The sequence below is a fragment of the Gymnoscopelus braueri genome (genome assembly GCF_963280865.1).
Source record: "Gymnoscopelus braueri genome assembly, chromosome: 7".
NCBI classification, from domain to species: domain Eukaryota; kingdom Metazoa; phylum Chordata; class Actinopteri; order Myctophiformes; family Myctophidae; genus Gymnoscopelus; species Gymnoscopelus braueri.
In genome coordinates this window covers 31,593,438-31,616,008 of record NC_137608.1, presented here as the reverse complement: position 1 = coordinate 31,616,008, position 22,571 = coordinate 31,593,438, and the positions used below count along the sequence as shown (strand labels likewise).

The 22,571-nt window shown below is 44.4% G+C and overlaps 1 protein-coding gene across 1 annotated transcript; it reads right to left on the bottom strand.

Annotated features, from left to right (window-relative positions):
* Window positions 1-545: 545 nt before the first annotated feature.
* kctd10 (potassium channel tetramerization domain containing 10) lies at window positions 546-22,166 on the bottom strand. Its single transcript, XM_080432604.1, has 8 exons — window positions 22,133-22,166; window positions 6,604-6,659; window positions 4,046-4,259; window positions 3,238-3,407; window positions 2,761-2,847; window positions 2,074-2,126; window positions 1,771-1,966; window positions 546-1,631 (listed from the first exon to the last, which is right to left on the bottom strand). The coding sequence occupies exons 2-8, from the start codon at window positions 6,604-6,606 to the stop codon at window positions 1,413-1,415; spliced, it is 942 nt and encodes a 313-aa protein (XP_080288730.1). The 5' UTR covers window positions 6,607-6,659; window positions 22,133-22,166; the 3' UTR covers window positions 546-1,412.
* Between the last annotated feature and the right edge of the window lie 405 nt (window positions 22,167-22,571).

The following is a 22,571-nucleotide window of genomic DNA, read 5'->3' as shown; positions in this document are numbered from 1 at the left end:
AAATCTGCAAAGTAACTAGTAATTTGCCTCAGAGTCCGAGATATAGTGGAGTAGAAGTATAAAAAATGCAAATACTCAAGTAAAGTAAAAGTGCCTCAATTTTTTTTAAAGTACAGTACTTGAGTGCATGTACTTTCCACCCATGTTGGAGGTGTTCCACCACCTAAATGTTCAGATAGTTAGAAAAGAAAGGGATGACCACTGGTGCTATTTGCTTCTGGTAAAAGCGAAACCTAGGAACACATTACATTATTACACTTTGAAAGCACATGTGTATGGAAGCACTGCGTGGCATTCTTACACAATAAAATCCCCAGTATTAATTTAACTTTTGAGTGTCAAATGTCCATTTGGTTACATTTGTACACTCTGGGTTAGAAATGGATAAATTAACAGTGAGGATTTTACTGTGTATATTAAGAATCAGAAAGCATTTCAAGAATTGGAATTAGCTAGATTTACTGCAGAACAATGAAGCCATATGTATCATAATTTTGTATGTTTACTTATGAATGGGTATTTGCAAATTAAAACAAGCAAAAATATATTTGTAGAAATTTATTTGTGATAATGTATAAATATATTGTAAAACATACATAATATTATGTTCACGTCTGTACAGTAGACCTACAAGTACTGTGACTGTTAAAAGAGACATAATTCATACCTATTGTGTGCAACCAGTACATTCTTTGATGAATGCTATGGTGAAGGACAGGTCTAATTTCTCTCCCTGTTAAAAGCTTGTACAAGACAGGGATCCCCTTCCTACCAGGGTAGGAGGTCTCTAGTTTCAGCCATTCATTTCAACCTCAGCATCCATCACTCAATCAACCCGATACACTTAACACCTCGGGTCACAGCTCAAGTTCTGTCCTTTTAAAATGATCACTTTAGGTTAGTGGAATGAAAGGACACTGGATTAACGGGAGATCTGATCAAAGGGAACAAAGGAATGGTATGGTGCAGTTAGTTTTCTGAAATGTTGCATCCACCCATGATATCTTAACTGTATCAACAGTATCGCATAGACAGTGTGATGAAGTGTAAACTAAACCTTAGACTTCTGAGCTTCTGCATACCAACAGTGAGCAGAGTACAGTGATAGAAAGTTGTGACTAACGTACATATAATAAGACAAAGTCTATAAGAGAACATAACACACACCAGCTGACAAGCAGCAACACCCTCAAAAAGGAAGAAAAATCACTTCACCACTTCAAACTAAGGTACTGTATAATGTCACCCATCTCCCCTCAGCATCAGACCCCAGAAAAATGCTGATCAAGATGAGAGTGGTAGTGAAAGAGAGAGGTGCTGGGTTTTGTAAGGCACAAGCATGATCTAAAAAGTGTCCAGGGTCAGAGACACAGGGCTGACAGGTCGGGCAACTCATGGTGGGAGAAGGAAGGTCACTGGTGGTGGTGTGTGCGGTCGTCAGGTCGTTTTATATGAATCCTACGGACTCTCTCGATGCGCTCCCGCTCCTCATCCTCATCCAGGTGGTGAGAGCGTCCCGCAGCGCCCCCTGTGGCCTCAAGCAGGGCATTGTCTGGGCCCCTCCCGTCCTGAGACTCGTAAAGGAGGATGTTGAGTGTCTCCTCATAGATTCGTGCCTCAGGAAACTCCACCTAGAGCAAGGTAGTAAGAGGAATGAAGAATTTAATATTTACCTTTTAAAAAGGACATGGACCATTTGTTTGGGCATAACAAGAATATGCATGCCCGGATTGTGAAAAGATGAAATATATATATATTAAAAAATGTTACCTTTGTCTGCTTCTTTTCTGTGGCGTAAACAATGGAGGTGCAACATACTTCGGCAATCTTGCGACCCTGTCCATAAAATGACCAGCAGCAGATCTCATCTCCAATGACATCTTTGATGAAGAGTACGCGGCCGTTAAACCGCAGCGACAACTTGTCAAACAGCTCAATGTTCTTTAGCATGTTGTCATCGGAATTGCTGCACAAGAGGGGGAAATATTTACAAGACAGTAAAGATAATGTGCAGTGTTTATACTCCTCGTTTAGAGTTACATGATAAGAAACAACTCTAAACAAAAGTCTCACCTGGTGTATGAATATTTGTTGTTGCTTCTGTTATACAGAAGTTTGACAGTAGGCTGTGGAAAAGAATAAAAGCGTTTTGTAATCTGTGAAGTGGATACTGCCAAGGTAATTATACTACACTAATATTTGTCATAAAAGCACACACATGAGATGAATCAATAAAGATGAATACACAAATCCCTCTTGGTCTGGTTTGATGTTTGCAAGCACCGGACGAGTCTCAGTGTCTCCCAGTGATATTGGTTAATTATAACTATTAGATGGGGTAGCCTCCATCTTTTCTCACAAACGCCTGATTTTGCCGGCCTTACTAATACCACATAATCTTGACCTTTCTGCACAGTAGGCTCAATAGAACGGAAAGCTCTTCTATGTGCACACAAGATGAAGACAGGATATTGCACAAAGGCTTCTGTTATGTTTGCAACATATTTAGCACAACAGAAAACTAATATATAGTCATTTTCATCACAGTTTTTTCCCCCTTTCCTTTATGAATGACAAAATTAAATAACCTCTGTATAGTGTATCCCTTAGATTTATCACATTCCTATGTGTTTTGGGTTTAGCTTGTGTCCTACGAGTTCACTGTCATAGCTAGTACTACTCTATGTTGAGTTTGTGTTTGCATGGTGTGTGGGTATAAGGGATCATTGACCCTAACGCATGAAGTAAAAAAGGCTTTACCTTATTAGAAGTTGCAATTAACCTCTGTTCTTCTTTAGAGGATGTCACCAAAGGCACTTTGCAAAACGGCTCATACGTGTCTTTGTTCTAAGAGGAAAAATCATAAGATTAATTCTATTAATTTGCATTGCTGTACATCACACAATCACAAAACAATGACTGCATTTGTATCGTTTATTCCAGTGCAATGTACAGGCAGACCAATGTTGCCACCTGGTGGAAGATAATGGAACAGATGCTTAACCACTTAGAACCTCTAGTCACAGTAAAACAAGTTAAAACTGTTTTTGCTTTTTTCTCTTTAGCCGAAAATAGCCGATCAACAAGCTCACAACGTGTTGCAATGTGACACGTTGTGAGCTTGTAGAGCTTACATTTTTGGTTAATGTCCCGGCCAGAATATGGATGCTAGGGTTCAAGTGGTCAAAGTCATGCAGAAGGCCTCTATTGTGCTCTCAAACAGCCCAGGGGTTGTACCTGTAAGGCAGCTGTACATTCATCAGCCAGGCCTTGGACCAAATAATACTTGGATTCAGCCTGCAGCTCCTCTGTTTCCCTTCTGCTGTCTGGAAGTGGCACAGCCCCATCTCTAAGGTAGTTCAGGATTGTGCCAAAGTGTTTCCCACATCGATCAATCAAGATCCATCCTGTAGATGTGAACAAGTGACAGACCGCTCAATGATTGTTTTGAATTAGAGTTGTTCCTATACCGATACCAGTATCGGAAAAGTACCGATACTGCCTAAAATGCAGGTATCTGTGAGTATGCCAGTCTATGCCATTCCCATACCATGTAATTTATCACATGATGATATTTAATTTACAGTCATATTTTTAATGTTTCAGTTGATGTTGCACGATGTTTAATAATCTTCCTGTACATTATTATTTTACTAACTAGTGGCTGCACTTTAACAATTATTAATGGTATTTTTTATCCATTCCTAGATCAGTAGTTCTCAAACTTTTTCATTTCAAGGACCCCCATAACTCTGAGTGTACAAATGGGTACACTCTGAGTTACAGACATGTAAGGGTCCATTTGGAACCCCTTCAAGGAACCTTGAGGGTCCTTGGACCCCACTTTGAGAACCACTGACCTATATTTATTTAAATTACACACTGGGATCGGATCGGCACCGCCCGATATGCAAGTTATGGGTAACGGAATCGGTATCAGGAGGAAAGAATTATATCGGTACATCTCTATTTTGAATTGGCACATGCTAAGATCAACCTTATCCATTCTAGTTTGAACATAAAAAAGAAAGCCACCAGAACCTACCTTCGCTGTCTGTTAGTACCTCCATCCTTCCACTGAACATGGCCTTGAGCATGGTGTCCTGTTTGGTCAGCGTCTGCATTGTGGTGTAGTAGAGCGCCCCACCCACATTCAACTTCACATACTTGGAACTGGGACTGGAACCCTTGAAGGAAGTGGTCCGGGTTGTAGCTGCCGGCACCGCCGAGCTCACAACACTCTCTCCTGACATCTCTTCCTGTGATTGATTGATTGATTCAATACTTTATTAGACAGAAATGTAACCAGCACGAGGTACAGTCTAACATTTGAGCAAAAAGGATAGCAGAAAGGTTACTGGAAGAGTGAGCGCCTGAGAAGTCTGGTCAACTTAATCTCTCCCCCCCCCCCAAAAAAAAGAACATGCTTGAACATGCTTGAACAGCCTAACATTTCAACAATTGCTACAACTGCTAACTGTGGCTAGCCAGTCATTATGGCATAAACAATAAGTTGCAGGGTAGATTTAGGTGTGATAATGATGTACCGAACATGTTCAAATCATGTATACTTTACATTATTTCAGACTATTTTCAAAAGCATACTTTTATTCTTAACTTTTTCACATTTTAGGAAAATTTGCCAATTTCACATTGAGGTGCCCAGACTTCTCAGGTGGCCACTCTCCCTGTATTCAGCATAAAACGTTAACCATGTATATCAGCTACCACATAAACAAATGTTACTACTTCAATTACCCTAAGCCGCAAGCTTGCAATAACAACCCTTCACAGCCCATCCATCCAAAAGGAAAAGTCCAATCTGATTGTATTAAACAACGGTTAACTCACCAACATTGCAACATTGTATCTGCCAAGTTTTTGTTTAATAAAAATCCACCATAGAAATGTTATGAGCTACTTTCCGTCAATAAATTCTGTGCATGTGATAATTTTTGCAAGCACTCAGTTTCAATAACACAACGTACTACTCCTGCTGCCTCCTGCATTTTGTGCCATTACGAAACAGGTGGTACGAAGGACCGTTGGGTGTACCAAGACATCAGAGACACATACTTCCCACTGATCACAATCACCCAAGGAGAGTTTGAAAACATGACTATTGACAAAAAACTCCCATATCTGCTGGGCTAAGTACAACAATGTGCAAACACAGCAGCAAGATTCATGAGCTGCTGTGATAGGGGAAGGATATCAAACGGAACACAACCATCTTAAAGACTACTTATCATTGTGTGTATTCCTGCACTGTCTGCATCGTCGAGTGACCATGGTACATAGAAATTGATTTCTTGGATATTCTACTGTTTAGACTGATGATAGGTTCTTGGTTTACCTATGATCCTAGATCACTATTTCTGTGCAGTTCATGTATTACCTTGTGTTTTCCTTGCTTACTGTAAGTCGCCCTGGATTAAGAGCATCTACTAAATGCTTAATTGTAAATTAAAGAAGCACTGTACATACAGAGCAATTACCTTTAAACACTTTTGAAAAACATTTTTTGTGCACAACTTTGCAAAAGCCTATCCCAAGCTAACCTTTCCTATGTGGATATATATGCTAACTATTTCTGACAGCAAATGCACAATTCCATGGTTTTGTAAGTTGCAATGCAACAGCTCTGTGTACACATCATTTCTGTTCCCTTTTAATTGTACATATATTATTTTGTTTGGACTGTATTGTTCCACTTTGGCTTTGGCAATGTAAATGTATGTTTTCTCATGCAAATACAAAGCCCTTTGAATTGAATTGATTTCCAACGAGCGCTTCCTAACTCCAACACTTACTTTTATTGACAGAAAGTAGCTCATAACATGTCTATGGTGGATTTTGTTTATAAACAAAAACTTGGCAGATACAAAGAGGATACTCCAAGATTTCCGTACAGCTACAATGTTGGTGAGTTAAACGTCGTCTAATACAATCAGATAGGACTTTTCTGTTTGGATGAATATGCTGTCAAGGGTTGGTATTTTCAACTCTAGATTCCAGATATCAAAATAAGCATCTAAGAGTTGCTTGCGGCTAGATTTAGGTGTGATAATGATGTACCGTACATGTTCAAATCATGTATACTTAACATTATTTCAGACTATTTTTTGTTCTTCACTTTTTGGGAAAAATTGCCAATTTCACATTGAGGTGCACACTGTGCCCAGACTTCTCAGGTGCCCACACATTTCCTGTATCCAGCATAAAACGTTAACCGTGTATTGTGTATATCAGCTACCACATAAACAAATGTTACTACTTCAATTCACCCCAACGGGACAGGGGTGCTATCGTGTGTATACATTACCGTCGTTCATGCCCTGTATAACATTGACCATACATTTTGGTAATAATTAATGTCATTGTCAATGGCATCATCACTAAGTGATATGATTTTTCCATAGCTAACGTAGCTAGCTAAACTTTCTTACATTAGCATGCATTTGTCTAGCTCATAGGAAGCAGGTCAAACAAAAAGCAGCACCACATTTCATTACTAGACGAATCACTAATGACCGTTTTGCCCATGTAACGTTAGCGATGTATTCGTATTTGGCTGATCATTATGAAAGAAAATGTATTTACCATAGAACCCGTAACAAGACTCCGAAATCTGAGCGTGCTAACATTAGCCAGCTATTAAGCAGTGTTCAGTCAGCAAATATAACGGAGCAAATATAAGACTTCCGGTGGACGATCTCTTCAGAATAAGAGTACCCTCTAGAGTAAAAAGAAACCATTGAAAACCATTGAAAAACGGTTCATTTGCACATTAAAACTATAAATTAAGCATTTAAACGAAGCTATATATCACATATTATGTTTCTGTGTAACAAAAACGGATTTAAAACATTAATTATTTATCTAAATTGATAGATGCTGTTCAAAGGAGTGCATAGCCTATACAAATTGGACACTGGACAGGAGACGGTGCTTAGTGCCGGAACTTCTGAGGTACGCACGCGTTCGGGGAGACCCCCTCTACACAGCCACACTCTCCGCTAAGCGGCACTAAGGTGTAAAAAAAAGTGGCGGGCCGTCCAGTGAGGTCAAGGGTCAGAAAAGGGCCCTTTTCAGTGCATAGCCTATACAAATTGGACACTGGACAGGAGACGGTGCTTAGTGCCGGAACTTCTGAGGTACGCACGCGTTCGGGGAGACCCCCTCTACACAGCCACACTCTCCGCTAAGCGGCACTAAGGTGTAAAAAAAAGTGGCGGGCCGTCCAGTGAGGTCAAGGGTCAGAAAAGGGCCCTTTTCAGTGCATAGCCTATACAAATTGGACACTGGACAGGAGACGGTGCTTAGTGCCGGAACTTCTGAGGTACGCACGCGTTCGGGGAGACCCCCTCTACACAGCCACACTCTCCGCTAAGCGGCACTAAGGTGTAAAAAAAAGTGGCGGGCCGTCCAGTGAGGTCAAGGGTCAGAAAAGGGCCCTTTTCAGTGCATAGCCTATACAAATTGGACACTGGACAGGAGACGGTGCTTAGTGCCGGAACTTCTGAGGTACGCACGCGTTCGGGGAGACCCCCTCTACACAGCCACACTCTCCGCTAAGCGGCACTAAGGTGTAAAAAAAAGTGGCGGGCCGTCCAGTGAGGTCAAGGGTCAGAAAAGGGCCCTTTTCAGTGCATAGCCTATACAAATTGGACACTGGACAGGAGACGGTGCTTAGTGCCGGAACTTCTGAGGTACGCACGCGTTCGGGGAGACCCCCTCTACACAGCCACACTCTCCGCTAAGCGGCACTAAGGTGTAAAAAAAAGTGGCGGGCCGTCCAGTGAGGTCAAGGGTCAGAAAAGGGCCCTTTTCAGTGCATAGCCTATACAAATTGGACACTGGACAGGAGACGGTGCTTAGTGCCGGAACTTCTGAGGTACGCACGCGTTCGGGGAGACCCCCTCTACACAGCCACACTCTCCGCTAAGCGGCACTAAGGTGTAAAAAAAAGTGGCGGGCCGTCCAGTGAGGTCAAGGGTCAGAAAAGGGCCCTTTTCAGTGCATAGCCTATACAAATTGGACACTGGACAGGAGACGGTGCTTAGTGCCGGAACTTCTGAGGTACGCACGCGTTCGGGGAGACCCCCTCTACACAGCCACACTCTCCGCTAAGCGGCACTAAGGTGTAAAAAAAAGTGGCGGGCCGTCCAGTGAGGTCAAGGGTCAGAAAAGGGCCCTTTTCAGTGCATAGCCTATACAAATTGGACACTGGACAGGAGACGGTGCTTAGTGCCGGAACTTCTGAGGTACGCACGCGTTCGGGGAGACCCCCTCTACACAGCCACACTCTCCGCTAAGCGGCACTAAGGTGTAAAAAAAAGTGGCGGGCCGTCCAGTGAGGTCAAGGGTCAGAAAAGGGCCCTTTTCAGTGCATAGCCTATACAAATTGGACACTGGACAGGAGACGGTGCTTAGTGCCGGAACTTCTGAGGTACGCACGCGTTCGGGGAGACCCCCTCTACACAGCCACACTCTCCGCTAAGCGGCACTAAGGTGTAAAAAAAAGTGGCGGGCCGTCCAGTGAGGTCAAGGGTCAGAAAAGGGCCCTTTTCAGTGCATAGCCTATACAAATTGGACACTGGACAGGAGACGGTGCTTAGTGCCGGAACTTCTGAGGTACGCACGCGTTCGGGGAGACCCCCTCTACACAGCCACACTCTCCGCTAAGCGGCACTAAGGTGTAAAAAAAAGTGGCGGGCCGTCCAGTGAGGTCAAGGGTCAGAAAAGGGCCCTTTTCAGTGCATAGCCTATACAAATTGGACACTGGACAGGAGACGGTGCTTAGTGCCGGAACTTCTGAGGTACGCACGCGTTCGGGGAGACCCCCTCTACACAGCCACACTCTCCGCTAAGCGGCACTAAGGTGTAAAAAAAAGTGGCGGGCCGTCCAGTGAGGTCAAGGGTCAGAAAAGGGCCCTTTTCAGTGCATAGCCTATACAAATTGGACACTGGACAGGAGACGGTGCTTAGTGCCGGAACTTCTGAGGTACGCACGCGTTCGGGGAGACCCCCTCTACACAGCCACACTCTCCGCTAAGCGGCACTAAGGTGTAAAAAAAAGTGGCGGGCCGTCCAGTGAGGTCAAGGGTCAGAAAAGGGCCCTTTTCAGTGCATAGCCTATACAAATTGGACACTGGACAGGAGACGGTGCTTAGTGCCGGAACTTCTGAGGTACGCACGCGTTCGGGGAGACCCCCTCTACACAGCCACACTCTCCGCTAAGCGGCACTAAGGTGTAAAAAAAAGTGGCGGGCCGTCCAGTGAGGTCAAGGGTCAGAAAAGGGCCCTTTTCAGTGCATAGCCTATACAAATTGGACACTGGACAGGAGACGGTGCTTAGTGCCGGAACTTCTGAGGTACGCACGCGTTCGGGGAGACCCCCTCTACACAGCCACACTCTCCGCTAAGCGGCACTAAGGTGTAAAAAAAAGTGGCGGGCCGTCCAGTGAGGTCAAGGGTCAGAAAAGGGCCCTTTTCAGTGCATAGCCTATACAAATTGGACACTGGACAGGAGACGGTGCTTAGTGCCGGAACTTCTGAGGTACGCACGCGTTCGGGGAGACCCCCTCTACACAGCCACACTCTCCGCTAAGCGGCACTAAGGTGTAAAAAAAAGTGGCGGGCCGTCCAGTGAGGTCAAGGGTCAGAAAAGGGCCCTTTTCAGTGCATAGCCTATACAAATTGGACACTGGACAGGAGACGGTGCTTAGTGCCGGAACTTCTGAGGTACGCACGCGTTCGGGGAGACCCCCTCTACACAGCCACACTCTCCGCTAAGCGGCACTAAGGTGTAAAAAAAAGTGGCGGGCCGTCCAGTGAGGTCAAGGGTCAGAAAAGGGCCCTTTTCAGTGCATAGCCTATACAAATTGGACACTGGACAGGAGACGGTGCTTAGTGCCGGAACTTCTGAGGTACGCACGCGTTCGGGGAGACCCCCTCTACACAGCCACACTCTCCGCTAAGCGGCACTAAGGTGTAAAAAAAAGTGGCGGGCCGTCCAGTGAGGTCAAGGGTCAGAAAAGGGCCCTTTTCAGTGCATAGCCTATACAAATTGGACACTGGACAGGAGACGGTGCTTAGTGCCGGAACTTCTGAGGTACGCACGCGTTCGGGGAGACCCCCTCTACACAGCCACACTCTCCGCTAAGCGGCACTAAGGTGTAAAAAAAAGTGGCGGGCCGTCCAGTGAGGTCAAGGGTCAGAAAAGGGCCCTTTTCAGTGCATAGCCTATACAAATTGGACACTGGACAGGAGACGGTGCTTAGTGCCGGAACTTCTGAGGTACGCACGCGTTCGGGGAGACCCCCTCTACACAGCCACACTCTCCGCTAAGCGGCACTAAGGTGTAAAAAAAAGTGGCGGGCCGTCCAGTGAGGTCAAGGGTCAGAAAAGGGCCCTTTTCAGTGCATAGCCTATACAAATTGGACACTGGACAGGAGACGGTGCTTAGTGCCGGAACTTCTGAGGTACGCACGCGTTCGGGGAGACCCCCTCTACACAGCCACACTCTCCGCTAAGCGGCACTAAGGTGTAAAAAAAAGTGGCGGGCCGTCCAGTGAGGTCAAGGGTCAGAAAAGGGCCCTTTTCAGTGCATAGCCTATACAAATTGGACACTGGACAGGAGACGGTGCTTAGTGCCGGAACTTCTGAGGTACGCACGCGTTCGGGGAGACCCCCTCTACACAGCCACACTCTCCGCTAAGCGGCACTAAGGTGTAAAAAAAAGTGGCGGGCCGTCCAGTGAGGTCAAGGGTCAGAAAAGGGCCCTTTTCAGTGCATAGCCTATACAAATTGGACACTGGACAGGAGACGGTGCTTAGTGCCGGAACTTCTGAGGTACGCACGCGTTCGGGGAGACCCCCTCTACACAGCCACACTCTCCGCTAAGCGGCACTAAGGTGTAAAAAAAAGTGGCGGGCCGTCCAGTGAGGTCAAGGGTCAGAAAAGGGCCCTTTTCAGTGCATAGCCTATACAAATTGGACACTGGACAGGAGACGGTGCTTAGTGCCGGAACTTCTGAGGTACGCACGCGTTCGGGGAGACCCCCTCTACACAGCCACACTCTCCGCTAAGCGGCACTAAGGTGTAAAAAAAAGTGGCGGGCCGTCCAGTGAGGTCAAGGGTCAGAAAAGGGCCCTTTTCAGTGCATAGCCTATACAAATTGGACACTGGACAGGAGACGGTGCTTAGTGCCGGAACTTCTGAGGTACGCACGCGTTCGGGGAGACCCCCTCTACACAGCCACACTCTCCGCTAAGCGGCACTAAGGTGTAAAAAAAAGTGGCGGGCCGTCCAGTGAGGTCAAGGGTCAGAAAAGGGCCCTTTTCAGTGCATAGCCTATACAAATTGGACACTGGACAGGAGACGGTGCTTAGTGCCGGAACTTCTGAGGTACGCACGCGTTCGGGGAGACCCCCTCTACACAGCCACACTCTCCGCTAAGCGGCACTAAGGTGTAAAAAAAAGTGGCGGGCCGTCCAGTGAGGTCAAGGGTCAGAAAAGGGCCCTTTTCAGTGCATAGCCTATACAAATTGGACACTGGACAGGAGACGGTGCTTAGTGCCGGAACTTCTGAGGTACGCACGCGTTCGGGGAGACCCCCTCTACACAGCCACACTCTCCGCTAAGCGGCACTAAGGTGTAAAAAAAAGTGGCGGGCCGTCCAGTGAGGTCAAGGGTCAGAAAAGGGCCCTTTTCAGTGCATAGCCTATACAAATTGGACACTGGACAGGAGACGGTGCTTAGTGCCGGAACTTCTGAGGTACGCACGCGTTCGGGGAGACCCCCTCTACACAGCCACACTCTCCGCTAAGCGGCACTAAGGTGTAAAAAAAAGTGGCGGGCCGTCCAGTGAGGTCAAGGGTCAGAAAAGGGCCCTTTTCAGTGCATAGCCTATACAAATTGGACACTGGACAGGAGACGGTGCTTAGTGCCGGAACTTCTGAGGTACGCACGCGTTCAGGGAGACCCCCTCTACACAGCCACACTCTCCGCTAAGCGGCACTAAGGTGTAAAAAAAGTGGCGGGCCGTCCAGTGAGGTCAAGGGTCAGAAAAGGGCCCTTTTCAGTGCATAGCCTATACAAATTGGACACTGGACAGGAGACGGTGCTTAGTGCCGGAACTTCTGAGGTACGCACGCGTTCGGGGAGACCCCCTCTACACAGCCACACTCTCCGCTAAGCGGCACTAAGGTGTAAAAAAAAGTGGCGGGCCGTCCAGTGAGGTCAAGGGTCAGAAAAGGGCCCTTTTCAGTGCATAGCCTATACAAATTGGACACTGGACAGGAGACGGTGCTTAGTGCCGGAACTTCTGAGGTACGCACGCGTTCGGGGAGACCCCCTCTACACAGCCACACTCTCCGCTAAGCGGCACTAAGGTGTAAAAAAAAGTGGCGGGCCGTCCAGTGAGGTCAAGGGTCAGAAAAGGGCCCTTTTCAGTGCATAGCCTATACAAATTGGACACTGGACAGGAGACGGTGCTTAGTGCCGGAACTTCTGAGGTACGCACGCGTTCGGGGAGACCCCCTCTACACAGCCACACTCTCCGCTAAGCGGCACTAAGGTGTAAAAAAAAGTGGCGGGCCGTCCAGTGAGGTCAAGGGTCAGAAAAGGGCCCTTTTCAGTGCATAGCCTATACAAATTGGACACTGGACAGGAGACGGTGCTTAGTGCCGGAACTTCTGAGGTACGCACGCGTTCGGGGAGACCCCCTCTACACAGCCACACTCTCCGCTAAGCGGCACTAAGGTGTAAAAAAAAGTGGCGGGCCGTCCAGTGAGGTCAAGGGTCAGAAAAGGGCCCTTTTCAGTGCATAGCCTATACAAATTGGACACTGGACAGGAGACGGTGCTTAGTGCCGGAACTTCTGAGGTACGCACGCGTTCGGGGAGACCCCCTCTACACAGCCACACTCTCCGCTAAGCGGCACTAAGGTGTAAAAAAAAGTGGCGGGCCGTCCAGTGAGGTCAAGGGTCAGAAAAGGGCCCTTTTCAGTGCATAGCCTATACAAATTGGACACTGGACAGGAGACGGTGCTTAGTGCCGGAACTTCTGAGGTACGCACGCGTTCAGGGAGACCCCCTCTACACAGCCACACTCTCCGCTAAGCGGCACTAAGGTGTAAAAAAAGTGGCGGGCCGTCCAGTGAGGTCAAGGGTCAGAAAAGGGCCCTTTTCAGTGCATAGCCTATACAAATTGGACACTGGACAGGAGACGGTGCTTAGTGCCGGAACTTCTGAGGTACGCACGCGTTCGGGGAGACCCCCTCTACACAGCCACACTCTCCGCTAAGCGGCACTAAGGTGTAAAAAAAAGTGGCGGGCCGTCCAGTGAGGTCAAGGGTCAGAAAAGGGCCCTTTTCAGTGCATAGCCTATACAAATTGGACACTGGACAGGAGACGGTGCTTAGTGCCGGAACTTCTGAGGTACGCACGCGTTCGGGGAGACCCCCTCTACACAGCCACACTCTCCGCTAAGCGGCACTAAGGTGTAAAAAAAAGTGGCGGGCCGTCCAGTGAGGTCAAGGGTCAGAAAAGGGCCCTTTTCAGTGCATAGCCTATACAAATTGGACACTGGACAGGAGACGGTGCTTAGTGCCGGAACTTCTGAGGTACGCACGCGTTCGGGGAGACCCCCTCTACACAGCCACACTCTCCGCTAAGCGGCACTAAGGTGTAAAAAAAAGTGGCGGGCCGTCCAGTGAGGTCAAGGGTCAGAAAAGGGCCCTTTTCAGTGCATAGCCTATACAAATTGGACACTGGACAGGAGACGGTGCTTAGTGCCGGAACTTCTGAGGTACGCACGCGTTCGGGGAGACCCCCTCTACACAGCCACACTCTCCGCTAAGCGGCACTAAGGTGTAAAAAAAAGTGGCGGGCCGTCCAGTGAGGTCAAGGGTCAGAAAAGGGCCCTTTTCAGTGCATAGCCTATACAAATTGGACACTGGACAGGAGACGGTGCTTAGTGCCGGAACTTCTGAGGTACGCACGCGTTCGGGGAGACCCCCTCTACACAGCCACACTCTCCGCTAAGCGGCACTAAGGTGTAAAAAAAAGTGGCGGGCCGTCCAGTGAGGTCAAGGGTCAGAAAAGGGCCCTTTTCAGTGCATAGCCTATACAAATTGGACACTGGACAGGAGACGGTGCTTAGTGCCGGAACTTCTGAGGTACGCACGCGTTCAGGGAGACCCCCTCTACACAGCCACACTCTCCGCTAAGCGGCACTAAGGTGTAAAAAAAGTGGCGGGCCGTCCAGTGAGGTCAAGGGTCAGAAAAGGGCCCTTTTCAGTGCATAGCCTATACAAATTGGACACTGGACAGGAGACGGTGCTTAGTGCCGGAACTTCTGAGGTACGCACGCGTTCGGGGAGACCCCCTCTACACAGCCACACTCTCCGCTAAGCGGCACTAAGGTGTAAAAAAAAGTGGCGGGCCGTCCAGTGAGGTCAAGGGTCAGAAAAGGGCCCTTTTCAGTGCATAGCCTATACAAATTGGACACTGGACAGGAGACGGTGCTTAGTGCCGGAACTTCTGAGGTACGCACGCGTTCGGGGAGACCCCCTCTACACAGCCACTCTCTCCGCTAAGCGGCACTAAGGTGTAGAAAAAAGTGGCGGGCCGTCCAGTGAGGTCAGGGGTCAGAAAAGGGCCCTTTTCAGACAATAGTGTATACAAGTGGCCATACCCTAACCCAATAGTGTATACAAGTGGCCACACAACCCCACACCATAAAAGAATACAGACAGGCTTTGAAAGTTTAAAAAAAGACCTTTTAATTACTCTTTACTAATAAAACAGTGTACAATTTATCAAAAACAGAATATATATAAATACATTTTCCAATATTTGTTTTTAAACATTGCCAATTGTCTTAAGGTGGACTGAGAGGCTACTTTAGTAGTTTAGTAGTCACAGATTTGATCAATTTACTATATGTGTGTGTGTTAATAACAGCAAACATTATTCAAACACAATCATCATGCAAAACTGTAAAAATGTGGAAGTTCTAGGAAGTGCAAACCACACTCAAAAGTATAAAATGGTACTGCGTGCAACGTACCTAAGTGCAAAGATCACTCAAATGTATAATAAACGGGTACAACATGCAATGTACCAACGTGCAAACATCACTCAAATGTATAAAAAAGTATAACATGCAATATACTGAAGTGCAAACATCACTCAAAAGTGCAACACAGCAAACTTAAAGTGCAAACATTGTACACACACACACAAATTGATCAATAGATAGATGTACGTATATAAAGCAGAACCAGCTCAGTCCAAACATTGCATAGTCCTGTGCTCTAATGTTTGTTTTTAGATGATCACAGTAAGCACAAAGACAAAAGAAAAAAAGAAGAAAACATTTGATTAAATCAAAACCTAAAGGAAAAAAAGGAAGACCAAAATGATGTTCCCTCCTGGTGTCTTGGGAACATGTCAGTTCTGGTCCCTCGCATCCTCCATTTGTGACGTTCTCCTACAACAGACACAACAGAGCCTTTTAGGTAGTTTGTCCAAGATACAGTAAATCACAGTACATGCTTTAACTTTGTACTCAGATAAATATCTTTTTGCCTGACAACTCATGCATAACACAATCTCGCTTTTCACGGTGGCTTTTGAAAGTGTTGAGGCTCACATCAAACAGAACAGCTTTGGAAAACAAACAAGTGAAAATACCACAGCTGCTGCCGTCAGTTTGTTCTATGAAATTGGGACAACTGTGATAACACTCATATCTAAATGTAATACCCATACCTCTACCATACAATGCAAAGTACTGTAATGCTAAGTACCTTTGCAGTGGAAAAAATGCCTTAACCAGGTCTTGCTCATGCACACGTAGTGAATCCATTATCACAACATCTAATACTATAACATCACCATTCACTGTCTTTTTGGTGAAATCTACCGCGATGGCTCCCCAATGGGACTTATTTGCGTTGACGGGCAATATCACCAACTCGTAGTTCCACCAATTGCGTGATGCTCGTGGTACATCTGGGAGGACACTGATGTCATCACACCAAAAACTCTGTAACTGTTGGCTTACAAAAGTGCTGGGACAAATAAATGCATTTTTTTTTCTTTCAACACTCGAAAGCAAGAGCTTATGGTACTCATCGATCATCTTATCACTCAGCCACTCGTTATTCTCCACAGCTGCCGTTGGAATGGATCTCCCTTTTCTAGCCCTTGTCTGCTTGTGTAGTTTGCATCTGTCTGTGCATTTATGTTTTTGTTCGACCTGCTGAAAGTTGATTAGTTTCACACTATTAGTTTTCTCGTATGACACGACAAAGCAACTAGCTGTGGTCAGTATTTTTAGCATCAGCTCAAAGGTATAGCCTGCTGTGTCATTGGATGCTTTTGTCATGATATGCCATTGCTGGTCTTTACACGTGTACAATGACACATATGGTGACTTGTCAAAAAATGCACAAATGCTGGACACAGCATAATCATTTTGGTGGTACAGACAGGAGAGAGTGAACGTTTTGGGAATTTCTGCACCAGATCTTAGCAGGAGAAGTAAAGTCTGTGGGCTGTGAATTACTTGATAGGTTGATAAGCTTAAGTCCTGCTTACATGTTTCACATTGGTCAAGTTGAGCAGAACATATTTTGGCAACTGTGTCCAAGATGCCTTTTTGTGACACTTCAAGTGGCTGCACTATGAGTTCTGATATGTTCTTTCTAGATGGTACGGCCTGGTCACCACATTGAGTACAAATATAGCGACCAAGACTTTTAAGGCAAAGCAGGTCATTTCCAAGGAAAGGAGCCCCAAGTGTGTCATTCACAAAGCTGTTTAATATGTGGTACACGTCTGTCATAGAAAATTGCCGAGACACTAATGACACCACCTGAGTGTTGGCAAGTTTCTCAAGCGCTCTTTTAAACAATGCTGGGGACTGCGCTGCTGCTGCTGCTGCTGCAAGCCGTGTGTGACATTTTTGGAAAGCAGATGTCTGTTTTAGAAATGTTAGTATTGGTAATGGTATGGCTTCACACATATTGTGATTTGGTCTTTCATTGCAAAAAAACACATCCACACCATGGCCAATATCTTCCAAATTGTCCTCTATTGTGATAACAGCATTAAGTGATGCATCATTACATTTCACATAGAAATAAATGTACCCATGTGGTTTTGCCAATTGCAATGCATTTGCTGGTTGAAGGATGTCTATATTTGTATCATCTGCTCTAATTACAACATTGTCATAAAGCAAATGTGCCCAGAAGTGTCCGGCTTTGGCCACTGATCCTACATGACAAATGATTGAGCCCAACTTATACTTAATTTTACTGCTGTCACGAATGGGAATTTCGATTATATCAGATGGGACTACAGGCGTGTGGAGCACCGTCCCACCATTATCAACACGGGACACAGAAAGAGTAATGACATCAGGAGCATCAATCCAACATATTTGTCTCTTCATTTCTGAACCACATGCTGTACATCTCTGTTGACCTTCACCTTCCATGATTGTGTGTTCGAAAAGAGAATTGAGGGACTCACATTTATGTGTCAGCGGTAATGCAAAAACAGTAGGCGCGCATGAAATGCTTTCAACTTTCGATGCACATTTTTTACAGATGTCTGTATGTTTTGCCATAGCAGTTGTTTGGACACTACAATCATGCAACCAGATTAATAATTTGTGTATCAAATCTAGTGGGTCATTGTGCATTGACAAGGACAACGCTGGGATGCTCTTGACTAATTCTTGAGTGACACCATGGATTGTTTTAGCATCAAATGTGTGCCCTGGATTTTGAAAAAACGCTTGGATGAGAGCTGCTAAATTCCCTGGCATTGATGACATCGCAACCATATAAGTAGGTGTCAACTGTTTCAATTTATCTTGTACTACTTGCAGATGCAGTATCGATTGTAGGGTTGCATTTAGCCAACAATTACTCTCATTATTTGCAAACCTGCATATACTATTGCATATTTCCTCATTTGTGCCTCTGTTTTGTGCCTTTGTTTTGTCTGGCACACTTGCTGAGCTGTCATTTTGTAAGAAAATCTTTGAATTTGCTTGTGGCTTATTTTGATAAGAGCGTCTCAGCTGTGGCGGCAGAGTTCTCTTTTTGTTCCACTCTTCTACAGGTGGTGGGTGTGGACGCTGTGATGCCTGTGATATCCTGTAGCCTACTTTGGCAATGAAATCTATGGCTGACTGCTTGTATAGTGAGCGTATGCGCTGTATACATTCGTCAATTCTGTGTTTCTCATTTCGTAAAAGCAACACTTTTGTGTTTTTGAACATGGCCTCACTAATAGCTGTGCTTTTCTTACCATGGTTTATTTGTGCAGCATAGGCTCCAGAGAATCGCTGCAAATCACCTGAGAGTAGATCTGACCATATTGGAATAGTTGGGAGGAAGTTTGAGAACAGTTTGTTTAAAATAGTTTCTCCATGGTATTGATTTTCACCTGTGTCATTGCTGGTTTTAATTGTATTATTGGCTGTAGCCCTTAGTTGTTCAAAATAGTCTTTGAAGGGAGATGTACCTTCACAAACATCAGCAGTCAAGTCAAATATATCATCAACCGCAGTGTCATATGAATTGTCTTGTCGATCATGCTCTTTATCAATAATTCCTGCAATTCCTGGCAGCTTCTGTGTTTCATCCTCAATGCGGCCAAGACTAGCTGCCACCTCGCTGGAGTTCCTTTTGCTACCAAGTACAATACAAGCAGCAGATACTATATTACCTGCTTGTTTCAGTGTTTTGGCATTAACTAAAGCGCTGAAGATGAACATAGCCAACTTAAACCTACAATCTCTAGTATTGTACTGTTGTTTGCAAATGTGACTTGCCTGTTTCATCAGATGACTCTTACATGCTCTTATGGTACAAAAATTCAAATCTTTGCTATCTGCCTTTCCATTCACTATTCTCCAGCAGCGTAACAAGTACATTTTCATGCTATCTCCATTGAAGATATGCATACTGGCTTTCAAAAGCACTATGGACCTATCACTATTAATCTGCATGGGTGTTGTGTTGGCACCAAATATCTCCTTCTCTTTGCACCTCAATTCCGTGAGGAGCTCCTCTACAGCAGTCTGGGTGTGTTGTTCACTGATCATAAATGCTACAGGAGTTGAAGCGGACGAAGTGGATGAACTTACTACAATCTCATAATACAAAATCCTTTTCTTTGTTAGTTTACTCTTAATGATTCCCCCAGTGGCATCCCATGATGCAGCGCTGTCCTTAATCACATCGTGCCACAGTCTCACTCCTGCTTCACTAAAACATATAACCTTAAGGGGACTAACTTTAATAAGTTGAATGAATCCTTTTACAACTACACTTTCTGTGTCTTCATCTTCCCAGTCAGCTTTCAGTAGGCGCAGAGCTGTAATCTCATCATCATTCATCCAGCTTAGTTTGCGATGTTCATGTTTGACCTTTCTAAACGGAGCGGAGTCTCTACCCACTCCACTTCGATTACCAGCTATTAAAGACCTAGGATCTGCCTTTCCTACTGCATCGACGTAAGCACAATATGGCGATTTGTCCTTCATTGATATCCCTAACTCCTTACGTTCTTGGCCCCTAATATATCTACTTCTCAATCTGTCCTTTGTGTGATATAGGTTGCCAGTGTAAACTATATGAAATATGCCCTCTTCGACTGAATGGAGAAGTATTTTGAAAGTCATCTCACATGAAGTATGCCGGCAGGAGCCATTGATCGTGAGACATGGCTTGTATGTTTTTCTGGTGGTAGCAATAGAAAAGTTGTGATTAGCAAAACGTATTATACAGTAAGGATTTGATTCCTTCAGCTTTCTGGCAAATAACTCTTGCCATTCAAACCTCGTAAAATGTTTACTTCCTTTGGGTCTGTAGGAGTGAAACATTTTCCAATCAGAAGCCTGCAAAGTAAAGCTAGCAGGTTCAAGGGCATCGTGTTTGAAGGGTCCTAATGTTGCACCAGGTCCCATGACACTCTGAACAGTACTAATATCTAGAGTCTGCATTTGTATGTCATCCTGTTCATCTAAAGGGCTCTCACTAAGTGCATAGGCGTGATCTACCGGTATTTCCACAACAAGAACTTCATCTACAGGGCTCTCATGAAGTGCAGGAGAGTTATTTATTTCCACAAAAGGCTCTTCGTCTTCGTCAAGAAGTGCAGGGGAATGGTGATCTATTTCTGTGATGTGATTGTGATTTGTATATATATATATATATGTGTACATACACACACTTGAAATATATTAGTCATCTTTTGTTTTAAGAAACATATATATGTGCCCTAATTACTAATACCACATCACTAAGTAATGTTTTTCTTTATAATTTAACATTTTTACTTTGAAATGTAGTGACATTTAGTGAAAATGACCATTTCCATTTTAATGTGCTTAATTTTTTACACACACACACACGCACGCACACACGCACACACACACACACACACACACACACACACACACACACACACACACACACACACACACTCACATATATATATTATTTACTCTTTACCCAATGCTGCAAAGTTTGCCTAAAAAAAACCCTTACTTTACAACCTTCTAATCAGCTGTGACCTGCTCAAATCCCCTGCTCATTATAATCACAGACACGATACCGGCAGCATAATTAGAAATAACAGATTTTTTGTATATACATTTCAACAAAACATTTTAACATACTGTACAACAAGATCATTGATGCACTAACCTAACAATCAAATATTCACAACCTCTGTAGAAAATATAGGTTTAGTGTGTGGACTACAGTGGCTGGATTCAGACAAAACTGTTTTTTAACAACTGTAGTTGTTGCATTGACACACACACACACACACACACACACACACACACACACACACACACACACACACACACACACACACACACACACACACACACACACACACACACACACAACTGTAGTTGTTGCATTGACACACACACACACACACACACACACACACACACACACACACACACACACACACACACACACATATACATATACATATACATATACATATACATATACATATACGTATACGTATATATATATATATACATATATATTATATTCAATGGTATTTGGGCTTTGTGCTCTAAAGAAATTGAGGGGAAAAAACACCATGCCATGACAAACACACACACAAACACACACACACACACACACACACACACACACACACACACACACACACACACACACACACACACACACACACACACACACACACACACACACACACTGTATTGTATTGTTAAATATGTTTATAAACCCCCCACATGTTACACCTGTACAAGCTACTATTATTATTTATAGAAAGGGGATTGCCATCTTTGGCATTCCAATTTAAATCTGAAACCTGTTTACAGTCTAATCACAGTGGTTAAACATGGGTGTATGGAAAATGTGCTAAGTGCCCATTGAATGTGGATCAAAGGCCAATTTCAATAACGACCTGTTAGGGCGTAGGCTAATTCTTATAAATACATCCATCAATGCAGTGGTGGAAAAAGTACTAAAATGTTTTACTTAAGTAAAAGTATCAATACTGCAATGTAGAAATACTCTGCAAAAGTAAAAGTCCTGAATTCTAAATGTAATTAAGTAAAAGTACTGGTATCAAAATGTAATTAAATATACAAATATTTGCTTGTAGATCGGCTATTTTCAAATTGCCAAAGTTTAAATAGGGCTGAAGTGGTCTTGTATAAATATAAAAATATTTTGCTTGTAGATCGGCTATTTTCAAATTTCCAAAGTTTAAATAGGGCTGAAGTGGTCTTGTAATTATAATCAAAAATATACAAAGTAACAAGTAACTAGTATAATATCTGCCTCTGAAATGTAGTGGAGTAGTACTTAGTTACTTTCCACCACTGTATACGTGTATTTTTCAAAATGCATAGTACAGTAATTGATTACATGTACTTAGTTACTTTCCACCACTGTATAAATGTCTTTTTCGAAATGCATGTATGTCTTTCATAAAACATTAAATGCGATGCTCTTACTTTGAAGGCAACCGGAAACCTTATATTTGCTAGCTCAGAAACCGGATGTGTTATATTTGCTACCGGAACGGAGCTCAGCTATTAGCTAACACCCACTTCCTTCCTGTCCAGCACTGCGTACTTCTAAACATGACGTCACTTTTCTAGTGTTGCCATGGCCGCTTATTATAAGTGACTTTGGGCTTCTTTTTCTGTAAGGTTGCTTGTAAATAATAACTACCAATATTATTGTGTATATATATTATATTATATAATATATATTATTTAATATACCAAATATTATTGGTAGTTGCCGGGTTGCGGTTTTTGAGGGCTTGTTTCTTAAGTGTAGTTTGCTTATTTTTGGCTTGCTGTGTAATGTTTTTTAAATCAGTGGTTCTTAAACATTTTCATGTCAAGGACCCCCAAATTAATATGTATTTGTCCGCAGACCCCCACCCCCCCCCCCATCTGAAAATGTTTTGAACCAGGGAGTCAGGGACCCCCCATACAAGATTTGTGTATTGTGTTGTTAAAATGTT

Bases quoted from the DNA above. Each gene is read 5' to 3' on its own strand.
- kctd10 (XM_080432604.1), bottom strand. The intron at 2,848-3,237 runs GTACAACCCCTG...TTTTCCTCTTAG, and splicing joins AATGTACAGCTGCCTTACAG to AACAAAGACACGTATGAGCC. The intron at 1,632-1,770 runs GTAACATTTTTT...ACCTTGCTCTAG, and splicing joins CAGAAAAGAAGCAGACAAAG to GTGGAGTTTCCTGAGGCACG.